The following is a 17,298-nucleotide window of genomic DNA, read 5'->3' as shown; positions in this document are numbered from 1 at the left end:
GAAGTTTTCTAAGCTAATAGTGGGGGACTGAAGCCTCAGGGGCATCCGAACTCATCTCTCTAAAGGTTCGGAGGCCATAAGGGCATTTGCTCTGGTTCTGCCCATACGCCAGCCAACCCCTAGAGGGGGGTGCAGAGAAGGCAAAAGAGAGTGAGCAGAGACACAGTTGCCCTGGGAGCCGAGGATTGCCCATCACAGACTCCAGCAGACCCCTTCTCTGCCCCAGTGCTTTTGCAGGCACTACTGGGCCAATAGATTCTGCAATGGGACTCTGGGTGGGGGGGTTGCGGGGAGATGAGGGCTTAGGGAATCCAGGGATGGCCAAATATTCTGTACGATCTGGCCAGAGAGTGCTGCAGGAGGGGTGGGGCGATCTGTGTGTGTTTGTAGGAAAGGTGGGGGGTGGGGGCAGAAAGGCCGCCTGCGGGGGAGAAGGCTTCTTGGCAAACGCCCCAGTTTCCTGCGCTGATCCCTGCTCCCTGCCACTGCTCCCAATTCTGTTGTTTCAATAACATCATTTTTATCCACCCCACAGAGAGACTGTGTCTTAGGAGAGGGAGGCGAGGGGCAGGGCTAGGACATGAGGGGGTGGTAATGGAAAGAGGCTGGGGTCTGGAGACAGCAGGGACTAGATTTGGGGCGCTCCCTCCTCAGGCAGAGGCAGGGCGGTCCCAGAGCCCTGGTCCCCTGATGACAAAGACAAATACATTAAAATTCTTGCCTCGGAGAAGAATGCAGGATAGGGAGAGCATTTCATAATCTGCAATAACAGTAGCTGGGTGGGGGCAGGGGTGGGTAGGGGACTTAGAACCCAGGCAGTGATTCCCAGGGGTCTGGTCACTGGCCACCTGCAGCCTTTAGGAACCCTCAAAGCTCTCCAGATGCCTGTTGAGCACCATCTGGCCTGAGTGTGTGCCCAATCTGGGTATGTCTTTGAGTATGTAGTGTCCACAGTTGGCATTACCCTGGAAAAACAGCAACTGTGTACAAAATTAATAGGTGCAAGGGCCATGGGCGGCAGCTGGATGCTATTAAAGGCTAAAATGGGAGGGGGCAACATTTGGGCCTTGTGCCCCTCACTCTCTCTCCCTCAGCCACTAGGGGCCCTACCTCTTCTCTAGAGTGCCCCAGCCACCACCACCACCCGCCCCCCCCCCCCACCAAAATTCTCTGTACCCAGTACAGGGAATTAGACTGACACAGCTTGGACACGACAGCCATGGAGTTGGGTTCGCAGCAAACCTAAGGAAGCAAAACTTCCCTCTGCGCCTAGGGCAATGTTTCTCCATTTCGGTTCTCCACTAGCTCCTCTGACCTTCCGCAGATCTGCCTCCTCTCCTGGGTTAGGCATCTATGGTCTTCTGTCGCATCCCCTTAGTCCCTCAGCTTCATCTCTATCCACTTGTCCTCACTCTCTTGGGGACTCAATCTTGCCTTGTCTCTGCTCACCAAGGATGTTTATCTCTTTAGGCGGTGGCTTCCCTCCCTCCCAGAGTTCAGGTGCTATCTCCATCCTAAAAGACCAGGAGCTTTCCTCTGAGTACCTGAAGTTTCTACCACTAGGGAGACCCCCCCCCCCCAACGGTTGATGCCACTCTAGCTGGTGGTGACAGGGAGACTGGCCCTTGCTGAGGAATGTCCTGCACCACCTGTCCTTCGGCACTCCTGGGGCACGCGGGGGTGGAGCAGGGACTGCAGCCACAGCCAGTACGCTAGGCTTGATGAATGGAGCTGTCCCTCCTCCCCACGGAGCCTTTGATCCCTCCCCCCCACCTGGGGGGTGGCAGGGGCATCAAAGACATTTTTGTGGCATTAGAGAATCAGATAAACGCCATCTCACCTGCAGCTGGCTCTTCCACCCCTTCTGGCCCGGCCAAGTTGGGGAAGCCACGAGAGGCAGGCACCCGCGGACACGCGAGGCCCGGCTGCCCTGAGTTCTGCCTCCACTAATCTCTCGCAAGACTGCAACCTCAGCTCTATCGCTCGCTTACACGTGCGAGCGCTTGAGCGCAGGCCATCAAGAGGTTCCTCTTGCTGTCTAATCTCCCCTTCGCAGCCCTCCACCCCCCTCCCCGAACGCGGGCTCGAAGAGGCGGGGTGGCTGGGGGAGCGAGAGCGGAGGCCTGGGGCTTCCTCCTTTCCTGGGGAAAGGCTGAGAAAGGGGCGTGCGGCGCGGAGGCGGGGCCGGTAAGGGGTGACCCCTCCAGAGTCCGCCCGGCAGACAGTAGAGTTCGACACCCCTTCCCGGAGCACCCAGCGCCCCAGGCAGACTTCCTCTCCCGGCCCCCTCTCCAGCATCTCCCTCCGAACCACCGCCCCCACCCCCCCAACTCCCTCATTCCTGGGAAGTTTTCTCTCTTTACAGTCAACAAACCTGTCAAACGTCTCCCTTCCAGCCCGTCCCCCATTCCCCAGCTCCTCTTCACCCCCCCCTTACCCCTCTCCACCCTACTCCCCCGCCCCTCGTTGCCCCCGACTCTGGGAGGCGGCGGGGTCTCCCAGTCCGAGAGAGGCAAAGCGAAGGGGCGAGGCAGGCGGGTCCCGCAGCCACCGGCGCGCTCGGGCCCCGCCCCGGGACCTCGCACCCGCCCTCCGCGGAGCTCCGCGCCTCCAGCCCCGGGGCGCACGGCTCCCTCCCGAGAGTCCCGCCGCCTGACTGTCGCAACTGCCACCCCACGGCCCCCCTGGCCCCCGCCCCCGCCCGGGCCCAGCTCCCCTCCCACCCCCGCCCCCGGCTCTGATTTCTTCTCCCGAGCGAGCTCGGCGGGAGACACAGGCGCTGGCTGCCCCGTCCGCTCTCCGCCTCCGCCGCGCCCTCCTCGCCCGCGATGGGCCCCCCCGCCGCCGCCGGAGCCATCGCCTCCCGGCCGCCGCCGCCGCCGTAGCCGCGCTCGCCCCGAAGCCCGCGCCGCCGCGCGCACCGGCTGGCCCCGCAGCCTCGCCCCCTGACCGCACCGGCCCGCGGTAGAGCGCTCACGATGCTGCCGCCCGCGCCCTCCCTCCTCGGGCTGCTGCTGCTGCTGCTCCTGTGTCCCGCGCACGTCGGCGGACTGTGGTGGTGAGTGCTGTGTCGGGCTGGCTGTCCCCGTGTGGCTACTGAAGCTCAAGGGTGGGGACTTCGGGACTGACTGGCGGGGAGGGGTGGCGGGTGGCTCAGAAACGCGGTCCCGCTGCTTCTGGGCAGTACCTGCGAGCGAGCGGGAACCCAGCCCTAGGGCAGCTGGGGAGGTGCCGGGAGGTGCGTGCCGCTGTCCTGCCAGACACCGCCTGGGCCACTTCTAAACTGCCACTCAGATGTTCCTAAACCCACACCCCGCACATTCTATTGTATTTCCTCCTACCTTGTGCTACACACCCTCCCCACTCTCTTTCAACCCCCTTCGGTTATGCGCTCAATCCAGGTCCTCAAGGAACTGGCACGCGGGTAGGAAAGAGCTACCGGGTAGACGGCGGGAGGATCTGCAGTGAGAGATCCAAAGAAAAGAGTGTGTGAGGAGGGCCCTGGATTTAGGGGAGGAGGACTGGATTTGTGGGAAAGAGAAGAACAAGGTGGTAAGCCACAAAGCAGGGAAGGTCCAACAGCTGTCTCTTCCCCGCCTTACTTTGCTTAACAACCCACCAGCTTCTCGCTGAGAAGCTGAGTGCTACTTCAAAGTGGTAGTGGCGGGGGAAAAACGTAAAGGGAAACTGAGTCAGGACCGCGGTTTTCTCTACATCCTCCCCCCAGAGCAAAGAAGAGGAGGAAAGACAGGAAAGGGACCTAGGCTCCGACCCTTCCAGATGTGGGGGGTCAGAAATGAAAAAAATGCAGCTCGGGAGGTACTGAGAATCGTGAAGGGTCGTGGTGGAAGAGAGGGAGGCCTGGCCAGCCAGGAGATGGGGACGTCTTCCCAGACCTGGCCTCCAGACCGGGCCCTAGCTAGAGCAGACACCTACGCAGCTAAGGTCGCGGGAACTTTGAGCCTTGGGGATGGACAGCAACTAGAAAGGTGGGTGCCGGGTCGAGACCTCTCAGAGATCCGGATCCCGGAGACTTTCTTTTCCTTCCTAGTCTCTCTGGAGCTGCAAAGACCCGCCTGGAATAGATCAGAGTTTAAAGAGGAGGGACTTGGACAATACCGCTGATGCGTCAGCCAATCCTAAGAAAGCAGGGTCTAGTCTATTTGCATAGGGCCATGTCATTGGCTGGATTCCCTATCCTCCGCTCCTCTTCCACCCTCCCCCCCCCCGTTTGGATGGAGGGGTGGGGCAGGCAGATCCTTTCCCCCCCCCCCCCCCCCCCCCGGGAGATAGAGAGCTGGATGCCCACACAGGGAGCTGCTGGCTGCTATCCCTCTTTCGTGATGCGGGAGAGATGTCCCCTGGGGGTGTCAGTGAGGGAGCAAATCGAGGATGACCCAGTCCCGGCCAGGGAACATGCGTCCTTCGATCCTGGCTTGCTATAATGCTGTGTCAGTTTTGAAATAGACCTGAGATCTAATCTCGGCCGACAATAAGTCTGTGACCTTGGCAACTCACTTCTCCTGCGCCTCAACGTCTCAACTTTAAAACTGGGAAACAGTCTCCCTACCTGGTAAGCTAGATAGGAGGATTAGATGGGAGGATCTACAAAATGATCTGACACTGGGAGGTGCTCCATCCATAAGTGTAAGTCTCCTCCTCCACGCTGCGGGTTTTCCAGGCTAGAGTTTGTAGGGGTGAAAAGGATTAATTTAAATTTAAAATTCCAAGAGTCCCAAGCAAAACTTTGTAAAAGAATCTCTGTCTTGTTTCCCAGACACACATTTCTAATTTTGCCCTTTCTCAAGGTATGGGGTCAGAGGTCTCTCCCAGATGGTAGCCGCCCTCCCTCCTCTCCTTTTCCATTTATTCCAGCTCATTGTCATCTTTCCAGTTAGAACAGCACATCTTCCACGACACTGTCTTTTTGTCTTTCCTCCCTTGCCTTCTGTGTGTTCCTACTGCACCCCATGCATGGGACAACCATGCCAGTTACTGCGTTTTACTGACAACCGTCCCCTCTGTGGTCTCTCTTCCCTGCTCCGGGAAGTCAGAGCCTTTGTCTTTGGGCCCTGGAGGCTAAAGGTGCTGGGGAAGTATTGTGGAATGTTGCTGAATTGGTTGCTTCACCTTCCTGGGGCTTGTATTGTGGGGGTTCTTTTGTTCAAGAGGGGCTGGTGGGTGGGTGACAAGCCAGAGGGAGAGAGGTCTGGTCCCTTGGAGACTGACCCTGAAGCTGGGAAGCAGGGAGTGGGGGAGGAGGTGAGGAGGACAGGTGTAGGAGAACACAGGGGCCTTCATGGCTGCAGCTGCAGAGCAAGCTGGGTGAAGAGTGAGAGGCTGGGGTGATAAGGTGTCCAGCAACTGCCTCGCTCAGATGCTTCCCACAGAGAACCTGCCTCTCCCACCTGCACTGGCCCCCTCACTCTCCTCTGTTTCTGACACTTCATTCCTTTGGTCTGAGCCCAGATTCCTTTCTTGGGATCTTTGACTCTACTTGCTGACACTCTTGTCCCCACCCCATCCTACCATTGCTCTCTGAGATTGGGCTTGGGCTGGTGGGCTGGACCCAGCATCCCTGTGGCCTAAGGCTCCCGTCACTCTTTGCCCACCCCTCACCCCCACACTGCCCTTTACCCCAGCTTCACTTAGGCTAGTAACTTTATCAGGCTAGGGGCTTCCAGTTCGTTCTTTGACCTGCTTGCTGGCCCTCTTTTCCCTGCTTCTCAGAGAATGCTAGCCGGGCTGGGGCTCTAGCAGTAGGCAGGGAAGCAGCAGCCCTGCACACCATCCTGACATGCTAATAGCCTCCAGGGTGGGAACAGAGAGGACCCCAGGAACGCTGAGTGACTGGATTGTCCTGATTAGGAAAGGAGGGCTCCTGTAGGGGAATGATCTAGGGCCTGGAATAGGCTCAGGTACCTGGCTCCAGGTTCCAGAAAAGTCTCCCTTCCGCTTCCTTTCCCCCTCCCCCTCATCCCCCCTCCATGCAATGCATGCTTTCTAAACTCTGCCTCCGGCCTCTCTGTCTGTCTCTCTCCCATCTGTAACCATATCTTTGTAAATCACAGAATCCCAGATTCCAGGACATTGGCCAGGCTCTCTTGAGGTCATCTTGTCCAGCCCCCTGCCTGCAGGCCATCCAGCATGTGCCCTGGCCCCGACAGATCCCATTTTGAGACCGAGGCAGAGAGAGAAAGTCTGTGGCTTCCTGGTCACCAGCGCCCACCCCACCAGCCTGGTCTCTGAGCCCCTCCCCCCTCCCCCAGGAAGTCCTCCTCAATGTCTGACCCATCTTTATTTATGCTCTCAATCAGTGCATGTGGAAAATAGCTCACTCTCACAGAATAGATCAAATCAATCTCCCTTCTCTCTTCCTCTTTCCTCTTTCTGTTTTATATTTTCTATGAAAGAAACCAACCCTCCCCCTTGTTCCACTAGCAAAAATACCACCCAGTCTCACTCCCTTCCCCCATCTCATCTTGCCTTTCTCCACTCCCCCCCTCCCCCTCACCCATTATGGAAAGGAAACAGGAACCAGAGGCCTAGGACAACCTCATCTCTGGCCCCACAGGGAGTCAGGGAAAGGACCCAGGCTTCTTCATGACACCCAGGTTTTCCAGCTGGGATCCCCCCTCCACCCCAGGCTGGGCTTGGCCATCCTCCTCCATCCTGTCTTTATCTGACCCTTTGTGGACAGTCCTATTCCTGGCCCCCACCAAGCTCCCGGCGGGGTGGGAACTGGGGTGGGGTGGCCACCCAGTACCCCCCTCCAGGCCTCCCGCCTTGGCAGCTTCCCCTGGAGGGAGACAATGGGGCTGTGAGCAGAAAAGGGCAGGGGCAAAAGGAGGCTGGCTCTATCTGGGCCAGAGCATGCCCCAAGCCCACCAGAGCCCTGGCACTGTGACATTTCCTGGGGGGGGGGGGGGGCAGCCCCCTCCTGCCCTGTTCTCATCGGAAGCCAGGAGTTGGTGGGGGGAGGTCAGTGGGAAGTTTGATCACCAGGGCCCAGCGAGGGGGATTCCAGAATGTGTACTTTGATGGAGAAATGCAGCTGTGGAGGGGATGAGGCGAGGGCGGGGTGGGGAAGCCGGGCCGGGGTCAGGCTGGCAGCAGCAGGGCGCCTGGCCAGCGGGAGCCGGAGGCGCTAGGGAACACAGAAGCCTGTCCCTAGGGACTGGGCAGAGCGCCCTCTAGCCTATGTCCTCCTTCCTGCCAGAGGCGGGGTCGGGCGAGACCATGGGTGCTTCCCCTGATCCACCTGAGGAGGAGCTGAGGGAGGGAAAAGGTCGCTGGGAGGGAGCTAGGGAGCTACGGTTTTCCACCTGGCTTCCAAAGCTGGTTCCTCCAGCTCCAAGCCCTCCATTTAAGCCAGAAATTAGAAATTAGATCTAGAGAGGACTTGGAGATCATCTAGGCCAATCATTTCACTTATGGTTAGAGGTCCAGCAAAGTCCAGGAACTGGAGGGGACTTGCCTCAGGCCATCCAGAATGCAGGCAGTGAGCACTAGGGCTGGGAGTCTACCTCCTGCCGAGTACCTCATCCCTGCGTGCAGTGAGGGGTGGGGGGGTGCGGTCAGGAAAGGGGTACAGGGCCTTCCACAGGCCCTTTCTGCTCCCCACCCCCACCTTCACATGGGTGCTCCCCACCTCACTATGGGAGACCAGAAGACACATGACAGATTCTCCTCAGAGAATCCAGTGTGTGTTTGGCGGGGGGGGGGGGGGGGGGGGGGGTCAATGTGTCCACTCCTTTGCCTCCCACAGCCCTGACCAGTAGGAAGCCCTCTTGACTGGTGACGTTCATCAGGGAAGGGAAAGCCCCTGCCTCTTCCAAGAGCCATGAGAAGGAGAGCAGCGTGAGGAGGTGGGAAGGACAGTGTCCAGGACGGGGCAGAGGGAACCAAATTGGGCCAGCGTGGGAGAGGGGTGGAATGGGGTATCTGGTGGGCGGTGGGGAGGCAGGGGTTAATGGAGCTGGGGCATCACTGGCTTTGATGTGGTGTTTGGGGTGGGGGTAGTGGCTGGGGGATGGGGAGCAGTAATTATCGAGTTAGACAGAGCAGGACAGGACAGGCGGGCGGGCACAGGCCCGGGCCCAGCCGCCTCAGCAGCCGTCAGGCAACATTTTTCTGCCCCTTCTCCACCACCCACCTCCCCACCCCCATACAGCCCCCACCCACAGCCCCAGGGCTCAGGGCTCCCTCTGCTGGCTCCTAGGAGGTGGGGGTCAGACTAAGGACCCTGGGGGTGGGGAGTGTGAGGAAATAGAGGGTGGCTGGCCAGGAGGCCCTTCAGAGGAAGTCGGGCACCAAAAGGGTCTGTGATCTCCTTGGCCTCGATAATCCACTCAGGAGTGCTCTCTGGGGAAGGGGAGGGTCCCGGAGGGTGCTTCTGGTTCACAGGCAGGGCCGGTGAGGGAGGAAGGAACACAGGGATCCCAGCTGAGAAGTCAGGGCAGACAGCTGGAGGAAAGGGTGTTCTCGTGAATCCACAAACAGCTGCCTGCACGCCTACCATTTGCCCTGCTCTGTGCAGGCCCAAGACATGAATGGGGGTGTGAATGGGAGGACAAAAAGCACTTTGCTAGAGCTCACCGTCTGGGCAGGCTCTTCTCATGTGTACCAGGGAAGTTGTCAGGTATCATGACTCCCATTTGATGGTCATGGACACTGAGGTTGCGAAGGTCAGGTCTCATTCATTCAACAAATATTAAGTGCCCACTTCACATGCAAGGGACTTGCTGACGTCTTAGGAGAAGCAAATGGCGGAGCCCAGATCGAAACCCAAGTCACAGACTCCCCAGACTCTGCACGTGTGCCACGAATGACATCGTGACACATCGTGACATCGTGACAGCGTGAGATCTTTGTCTTTAGTGTGTCTTTCACCTAAGTGGAGAGAGAAGACAGGGCGACACGACAAAATAGTTATGCCACTGGCAGGATAATGAGCACCCCCAGATGAGCGACACCTGAGGTGATGGGGGGGAGAGGTGGTCAGTGAGGGCTGGGCTCAGGGGCAACAGGGATCTGAGGTGAGCTCGGAAAGATGCTGGATGTGATTTTGATGACTGAGGGATTGGGAGGGGGTAGCTCTGAGTCCAGAAAGCTGGAGGTGTTATCTGGGATGGATGCAGTGAGCCAACCCTGCTTGGCAGAAGGGCTGTGTGGAGGATGGTGTGCGAGGGCATCTCAGCTCTTCCGAGACCCCACGTGGTCATTCCCTCCAGTCCCTTTGGTTTTAAAGAGATTCACCCAGAGGCGCCTGGGTGGCTCAGTTGGTTGAGCGTCTGATTCTCGATTTCGGCTCTGGTCATGATCACAAGGTTTGGTTCATGAGTTTGAGCCCTCTGTGGGGCCCTGAGCTGACAGCCCCTCCCCCGCACACACACATGCTCCCTCTCTTTCTCAAACAAATAAACTTAAAAAATAACATTCACCTAAACTCCTTGAAGTACGGATTCCTCCATTGAGTGGCCAAGGTCGGCCACCTCTTTCCTCAGATGTTCGTCTGTATAACGGGGGTGAAGTGGGTAGAGGAGGAGTAGATGGTTTCTGGCATTCCCTTTGGCCCTCTGAATCTGGAGACGGAAAGGTAGGTTAGGCCAGAACCTGGGGCCCCCAGGGCTTAGAGCTACAGATGTTGCCAGTAGGAGCTGGCTGTCCCTAACGCCACCTCACTTGGCTGTCGATTCTACCAACCAAGGTCCTGGGAGGGAGATTTTGGCATCTGCCAAGCCAGTTAGAATGGCCAACCTTAGGCCTGTCCCTTCTTGTCTGCAAGATTTCCTTTAGGACTAGCCTCATTTTTTCTATGCCCAGGAATGGCTATTTGATTAGGATCTCAGATCCTACCTGCTATATATTATATAACTCCTACACCACTGTGCTTAGCTCCCCAAACAAGCAAATGCTCCCAAAAGGGTACATCTTCTCTGGGCTGACCCAGGCCAATGCTGACTCAGAGGCCAAAAAAGCAGAGTTGATTCCCTGAGGAAGCAGAAGGGAAGAAAGGAGGGTAAAGAAAGAGGGGAGATGGGGGAGTTATTTCTTGATGTTATGTCCAGTGTTAACTTGGAGGGGACAAGGGAGCTTCTCGGGCAACTTCTCCTGTTTCTGAAGCGCGGAGAGAGAGCTGACTTGCCCACAGTGGCTCAGCTCACCCAGAGTTGACAGAGACCAGGGTGCAGAAGTGACGCTTGATGTTTTGCCCGATGCCCTACCCCCCCACCCCCACTCCTCTTCTGGACTTTCCTTTCCTGTGACTTGGGGATGGGAGCGAGGACGGGAGGGCAGGGAGCAAGCTGGTCCCTTGGGATTCTAGCTGCTACTACTGCCCATCCCTCCTCCTGACCAGCTTGTAAACAAGCCTTGTTCCCAGGCAGCAAGCCAGCCTGGGGAGCCAGACCCGGACCAGCAACTGACTCTGGGGCAGCCCCTCAACCCTGCAAAGGGCTGGCCCCACCTCTGGGAGGGCCCTACCCTTCCTGCTCCTCCCGATTTCTCTCCTATCTCTAGCCCCTGGCAAGCAGACAAGGTCAGGAGGTTTTTGCTTTTCTCCCTGCATACCCCCACCTTCTCTTGCTTCCCTAGGGCAGGAGGAGGGAGAGGAGAGGGATGGGGTCAGAGTAACCTTGAGAGGATAAAACCAGTCAACCTTGGGAAATTAGGGAGTTAGCAGAGGGCAGGGCTGGGAAGAGAGACTGGGGAGCTTAGTGGCATGGGGGGTGGGGTGATTTGGGGAAGAAGAGTTTGCAGAGCCCCAGATTCCCAGGTGGAGGCCTGGACAATCAGGTGGCAGGAAAGGAGCTGGACAGTCATGGGGAGGCCTGCTTCCCTGCCTCTGCATCCAGTGGGGGGTGGGCAGAGGAGGGGTGGAGAGAGAGGAAGCTGATTAGCAGCCATGGAATCTCATGTGGACAAGGGCCTGGACTCAAATGAGGACATTCTCCTTAGAAGGCTCATTCATTCATTCATTCATTCATTCAAAAACATGGATTAAATGGTGTTCGTTGTAGTATTAGAACAATCATTTGTAATATTGTAGTATTATAGTAATCATTTGCACATTTTCATAACAAAAGTTGGGGGAAATACGAATTAAGCACCTAAAAATCTGCCACAGGAAACAAAAGAAAATGTCAGTTCTAACTCCCAAGGTGCTCATAGTCTTATCTACTGACCATGCTGGAAGTCTTCTCAAATCCTTTTTGTAATGAGGTGGATAAATGGATGGGGGTAGGGGAGGATCGATGATACACGGAGAGAGAGAAAGAGACTGACAAACTTGTGGTCACTGGGCCACTGGGAACCACCTTGTGCTGCCCTATCCATGGCACACACTATCCACTGCTCCATCCACCACTTTTCTAGGGTTGGGAATGGGCTGGGGCTGGACCTTTCCAGGCTGCAGTTGGAATGCAGTGATGGTCAGGTCCTAAGCATGGAGGAAGGAGTCTGGACTATAACTCTTCACTGAGAAAAGAATTTTGGCTCCAGGACTACTTGGGTGGGGAGGCTGACAATGATCTGATGGGGTGGGGTGTGTGTGTTGGGGGGGGGGGGAGTAGGAGACCTTAGAAAGAACTGAACTTACACATCTTCTTGCAACGGCCTCTTTAAGCATCTCGCTCCCCAGAGTTGAGAAGTTCTACCTTAAGACCTAAATTCTTCTTGCTGCTGTTCAAGCCCATTACATCTCATTGTTGTGGGGCCAGAACATGCCTGGGCAGCCTGTTCTTGTGGAGCAAATGGGGACAGGGGGGCCGATGGGCATGAAGGCTAAAATGAAAAGTAGGCCACCTTGACCTTTGGCACCTATCTCCTACCATTTTCCTCGACATTTTCTATCTCCTGGTGCTACTTCTCCCCACCCGGAGTCTTTTTCTGTCCTCTGCTGAAGGGTTTTTGTGTGATCTCAAATTACTCTCAGGTCCAAGTGCTCCGCCCACTCATTCCTGCAGCACAGGGACCACAGCTAAGCGTTCATCAAATAAGAGCGATCTGATTCAAGGAGTTCCACTCAGCTGCGAGTAACCTTAACCTTCAGGGGTCTGGTCTATGGAAACCAAATAACAGCTCTCTCCTTAGGTGGAATGAAGGCTGGGAACGGAAGGATTTCTGGAAGTGTGTGGAACTTCCCATTTCGGTCTTTACCCACACCAAGCCAAACAGGCATTCCCCTTCCCCAAACCAGTTAGGTCACAACCAGTGACGTCAGGGCCTGGCCTGCCTTGCCGGCCATCCTGCTCTGAAAAAGTCACAGACCCTGGAACGAAAGGGTAGTGTCACTTACTTCACCATAATGCTTCAGAGACTCAGTCCCCCAGCTACTTCCTCCTGCTCTCCAGCTCAGAGAGATAGAGGATATCCTCCTGCAAGGGCCCACCTTAGGGATCAAAGCCCAACCTTCCCATTTTACAGAAGGACAAACTGAGCTAGAGAGGGGGTGTGAGCTTCATCACCCTTTGGGGTCAGGCCTGTTCTTTGTCTCCCTTTTGGCTCACCTGGTGCCGGGTGCCCTCACCTTGAGTCAAATTCCTAGAAGGACTTATTAATGAAGATGTGCACGGAAGGATAAGGCTGAATCCTTGCTCTATAGCAATTTCGGTCTCAACTCTAGTGAAAGGGGACATGGGACAGAAAGAGAACCAGATGGGACAATCTCACACTCAGTTGGGGTGGGGGGAGAGAAGAGGCGCGTCCCAGCGCCTAGCTGTGGGCTGAGCGGGACTGGCCTCCCTCCCCGCCCCCGCCCCAGCCCTTTGAGTTATATCTTGGACGTGCTGTTCTTTGCTTTCCAGGGCGGTGGGCAGCCCCTTGGTCATGGATCCTACCAGCATCTGCAGGAAAGCGCGGCGGCTGGCAGGGCGGCAGGCTGAGTTGTGCCAGGCCGAGCCAGAGGTGGTGGCAGAGCTAGCCCGGGGCGCCCGGCTCGGGGTGCGGGAGTGCCAGTTCCAGTTCCGATTCCGCCGCTGGAACTGCTCCAGCCACAGCAAGGCCTTCGGGCGCATCCTGCAGCAGGGTCAGTGTGGGGAGAGCACCTGGGGGGGGGGGGCTGCTTTTTCTTTTCGGGGATCAGAGGAGAGGGGGGGTTGGGGGGGGCGGCTGCGGGAGCCCCACCTCTCCCGCCGGTCTGTGGGTACCCTGTCCCGACCCTGCCTCCCAGCCATGCTGCCTCGCCCACCGCAGCGCCTCCCCCCTCCCCACCACCCCCGGGGACCCAGCCTCGGTCCTGCCGGCTGACTTCCCCCATCCTGCCCCCGGCCCGCAGACATCCGGGAGACGGCCTTCGTGTTCGCTATAACGGCCGCGGGCGCCAGCCACGCCGTCACGCAGGCCTGCTCCATGGGCGAGCTGCTGCAGTGCGGCTGCCAGGCGCCCCGAGGGCGGGCCCCGCCGCGTCCCCCGGGGCTGCCCGGCACCCCTGGGCCCCCCGGCCCCGCCGGCTCCCCCGACGGCAGCGCCGCCTGGGAGTGGGGGGGCTGCGGCGACGACGTGGACTTCGGGGACGAGAAGTCGAGGCTCTTTATGGACGCGCGGCACAAGCGGGGCCGCGGAGACATCCGTGCGTTGGTGCAACTGCACAACAACGAAGCCGGCCGGCTGGTGAGTATGGGCAGGGGTGTGTAAGAGAGTGTGTGGGTATGAATGTGTGGGTATGGGTAGGTGTGAGTGGACGTGGGTGACGGTGGGGTGTGCGCGAGCGTGTTTGTAGACGTGTGAGGAAATGGGGGTGCGAATGAGGGCGTGTATGTGCAGGAGTATGTTAACGTGTGTGGGAGCCAGCGAGGCAGAAAGGGCGCACTTGGGAAGACTGGCTGGGGGCATGTGGATGGGCATGTGGGAGGCAAGGTGGCCAGCCTAGAAGAGGGAGTCCCTTGGGAGGCCTAGGAAGGCCTAGAGCTGGTGATCTAGTGGGCAGGATGGGGAGGGGACACCCAGAGAAGAGGACTCAGGACCTCAGGTAGGGAAGACAAACCTCTGAGACCCGACAGGTGAGGCAAAGGCTGGGATAGGTAGAGATCTGGCTACCAGCACAGGGACAGAGGAGGGTGACAAAAGCTGGGGGATGAAAGAGAAGACAGAAGCTGGGGCAAAGGTCTGGAGGTGGAGGAGTTGGGAGAAGTGAGGGAGGCCAGGGAAAAGGGCCAGAACGTGGCCAAGGAAGGCTTGGAAAGGTGTGAAAGACAAGGCTGGTGAAGGTAGGAGGGAGTCAGCTAAAGGCCAGGAAAGCTGTGACTGAATCTGGGCATTTGCCAACTGGCTGCCCACCAACTCCAGACTGGGCCCTGCCTCTCCCCTTCCCTCTGCAAGGAGGAGTCCCCATACCCCCACCCCCACCCCCAGCTCTCGGTCAGATGTTTCCAGGAGGGAGGGTGAGAAAGGAAAGAAACCTGGGAAGGGGAGGGGGGCGCACAAGTCTGCATTTCAGGTTGGTCTCTGGACGCTGAGCTTCCACAGATGATATTGCTGAGTCATCTGACACCATAAATCTTAGTGGGGTTGTGACTCTTAGACCCCAGCTTCAGGCACAAATTGCAAATAAGGGGCAGGGGTTCTGGATTCTGGTTCTCAGTAATGCATTCACCGTCGGCCATCCTGAAACCTATGCCTTAGTTCTAAGATGCTCTAGGGACCCCCCCCCCTCACATCCCGTGTCCTCTAGGGTTCAGCCCTGAGGCATCAGGCAGGGAGTAAGAGGGGGCCCAGAGAGGAATGTCCAGACAGGCCCACATACCTGTCAGACGCCCAGGAGGCTGGCTCTGCTCAGCCCTGTCTGGGGCCGAGAGGGGCAGCAACGAGGGGGCCCTGCTGGCAGAAGGAGGTTGGCAGGAGGAATAGAGCAGGACAGCTGCAACCCCTCCCTGCCTCTAGGGAGACTCTCACCCCAGCCGTCAGTTCTGCTTTCTCTCTCTCCCATTCCCTGACTTTGCGTCCTGCGATCTCTGCTGCACACTGCACCCCACTCCCCCCAACTCCTCTCACTCTTCCAACTTTGTAATTTTTCCTTCTCTCCGAGCTGTTGCTCCCTGGGTTTCCTCGTCTCCACCTTGCGCTCTCTTGGTTTTGGTCTGCTCTTTTCTCTCTTCCGTCCACCTCACCCTCCCCATCTAATTTTTTGTCGGTCCTCTGGACCTTTCCCCCACCCCGTACCCCCAATCTGTCCGCATCCGCCGGCTCCTTTGCTCCCTGCAGGCCGTACGGAGCCACACGCGCACCGAGTGCAAGTGCCATGGGCTGTCGGGCTCGTGCGCGCTGCGAACCTGCTGGCAGAAGCTGCCCCCGTTCCGGGAGGTGGGCGCGCGGCTGCTCGAGCGCTTCCACGGCGCCTCGCGTGTCATGGGAACCAACGACGGCAAGGCTCTGCTGCCCGCGGTCCGCACTCTTAAGCCGCCCGGCCGCGCCGACCTGCTCTACGCCGCCGACTCGCCCGACTTCTGCGCTCCCAACCGGCGCACCGGCTCGCCGGGCACGCGCGGCCGCGCCTGCAACAGCAGTGCCCTGGACCTCAGCGGCTGTGACCTGCTGTGCTGCGGCCGCGGGCACCGCCAGGAGAGCGTGCAGCTCGAGGAGAACTGCCTGTGTCGCTTCCACTGGTGCTGTGTGGTGCAGTGCCACCGCTGCCGCGTGCGCAAGGAGCTCAGCCTCTGCCTCTGACGCGCCGTCTGGCTCTCCAAACCGCGCGCCCCTCGGCATCTGCGGGACCTCTGGACTCCGGAGGGGGCGCTGCCCCGCTGCTCGCAGCGAAGGTCCATCTTCCAGGCCTCCGCCAACTGTGAGGCGGCCGGGCGTGAGATACACGCCCGCCCACGAAAGCGAGGGGCGCTGAAGGCCATCCACCCCGGGGGGAGCGCTCTGGAGGGCCCCCGGGGGAGGCTATGTAGTCCCTCTCGCTCTTTGGCCCCCATATGGAAAGCAAAGAGCCAAACTCGAGGCCTCTGGACGCAGGACGCCTTAGAACTGCTGGCTATGGGGTGGGTGGGTGAGTTTAGTATCAATAAAAATATTTAAACCAATAGGACTGGGCCCACAGTTTGGGAGGGAGCTGGCCTCCTGGGGGCCACCATGGGGCCAGGCTTCCGAAGGAGTGTGTAAAGGAAGATGGTTTTGATAGAACTAGCATCTCAGGGGTTATCACCTTAGGTCCCTATCTCCCCTACTGAATTAGGTTCTCCTGGCAACCGTGGAGAAGAGTGCGGATTCTTCTGGTTCACCCTTGTCAAACATCTCTGGCCTGGATCTGCAAGCTGGGAAAAACCTAACTGTCCTTCTTTAAAGGGACAGACTGAAAAGGTCTAAGAAAAGAAGATCAAAAGCCTCTGGTAGTGTACTCAGCTCTCAGTCCAGCCCTCATCTTCTCTGGGGAGGGTGACACCTTTATCTGCCCTTCTGTTTCTGTGATTCTTGGGGACTTTGAGGGTAGACTTCTAGGGCCACCCAAGCCCATAGGATTAAAGCACTTTATAAACTGTAGAATGTGATGAGATTATGTTATTAGTAACATCAGGCTTTTTAACCACCCAAACTAACTTCATTGAAAAGACTGCCCCATCAGCATTTCTAATCACACTCAGTGGGGGAGGATGCAAAGTTGTCCCAAGTTTCTCCGGGCACCCAAGCACATTTCCTCCCTTCTGATTCTTTCTCAGAAAGCTGATGTCGAGGCTGCAGGGACAGGGAGGAAAGGTTGGAGGTTCTGGGTTCTCCAGAGCTGGATCTCATGCCTCCATCTTCCCGCAGAGAGAATGGGGCGGGGCCATAGGCAAATGGCTAGGATTCAGAGCCCCAATTTTCCCACAGTCCAAATACTGCAGGAGAGAATGACTGCCTAGGTGTGTAGGCAAAGCATGAGCTTTGGATTCAGGCACTCTGTGTTTGAAGCTGCTGCTGCTGCTAAGAAGTTTACAATATAGGCATGTTAGCCTCAGTTTCTTTGTCTATATAATGGAATACCATCATGTTTCAGTTATCCATTGCTGCATAACAAAGGACCCCCGAATAATTACTTCTCCTGATCCTTTAGGTTAGGATTTTTTTCAGAGTTCAGCTTGGTGGCTCTGCTCCTTATGGCAAGGACCAATGGTTGTGGTCATTCACCTGGCTGCCTTCTGCAGTGGCTGGGCCAGGCTGAACAGTCTAAGAGGCTTGACTCATATGTCTAAGTAGTGCCTCGGAGCTCCTCCAGGGTCTCCTCCTCTCCATGTGGCTAGCTTGGGCTTCCTTACAGCATGGGGGCCTTGGTTTAGTTACACTTCTTACCTAGGCTGGCTTTCAAAATGGACATGCTGAGTG

General features: G+C 57.6%; 1 protein-coding gene across 1 annotated transcript; it reads left to right on the top strand.

Moving 5' to 3' along the window:
* Positions 1–2,978: 2,978 nt before the first annotated feature.
* Positions 2,979–16,022, top strand: WNT6 (Wnt family member 6). Its single transcript, XM_047873840.1, has 4 exons — positions 2,979–3,058; positions 12,807–13,027; positions 13,277–13,611; positions 15,202–16,022. Exons 1-4 carry the CDS (start codon positions 2,979–2,981, stop codon positions 15,661–15,663), a joined length of 1,098 nt encoding a protein of 365 aa, XP_047729796.1. The 3' UTR covers positions 15,664–16,022.
* The last annotated feature ends 1,276 nt before the right edge of the window (positions 16,023–17,298 follow it).

Source organism: Prionailurus viverrinus, chromosome C1 (assembly GCF_022837055.1).
Source record: "Prionailurus viverrinus isolate Anna chromosome C1, UM_Priviv_1.0, whole genome shotgun sequence".
In the NCBI taxonomy this organism is placed as follows: Eukaryota; Metazoa; Chordata; class Mammalia; order Carnivora; family Felidae; genus Prionailurus; species Prionailurus viverrinus.
Note: the sequence above shows the minus strand (reverse complement) of the source record. Positions and strands in the feature narration are given on the sequence as shown.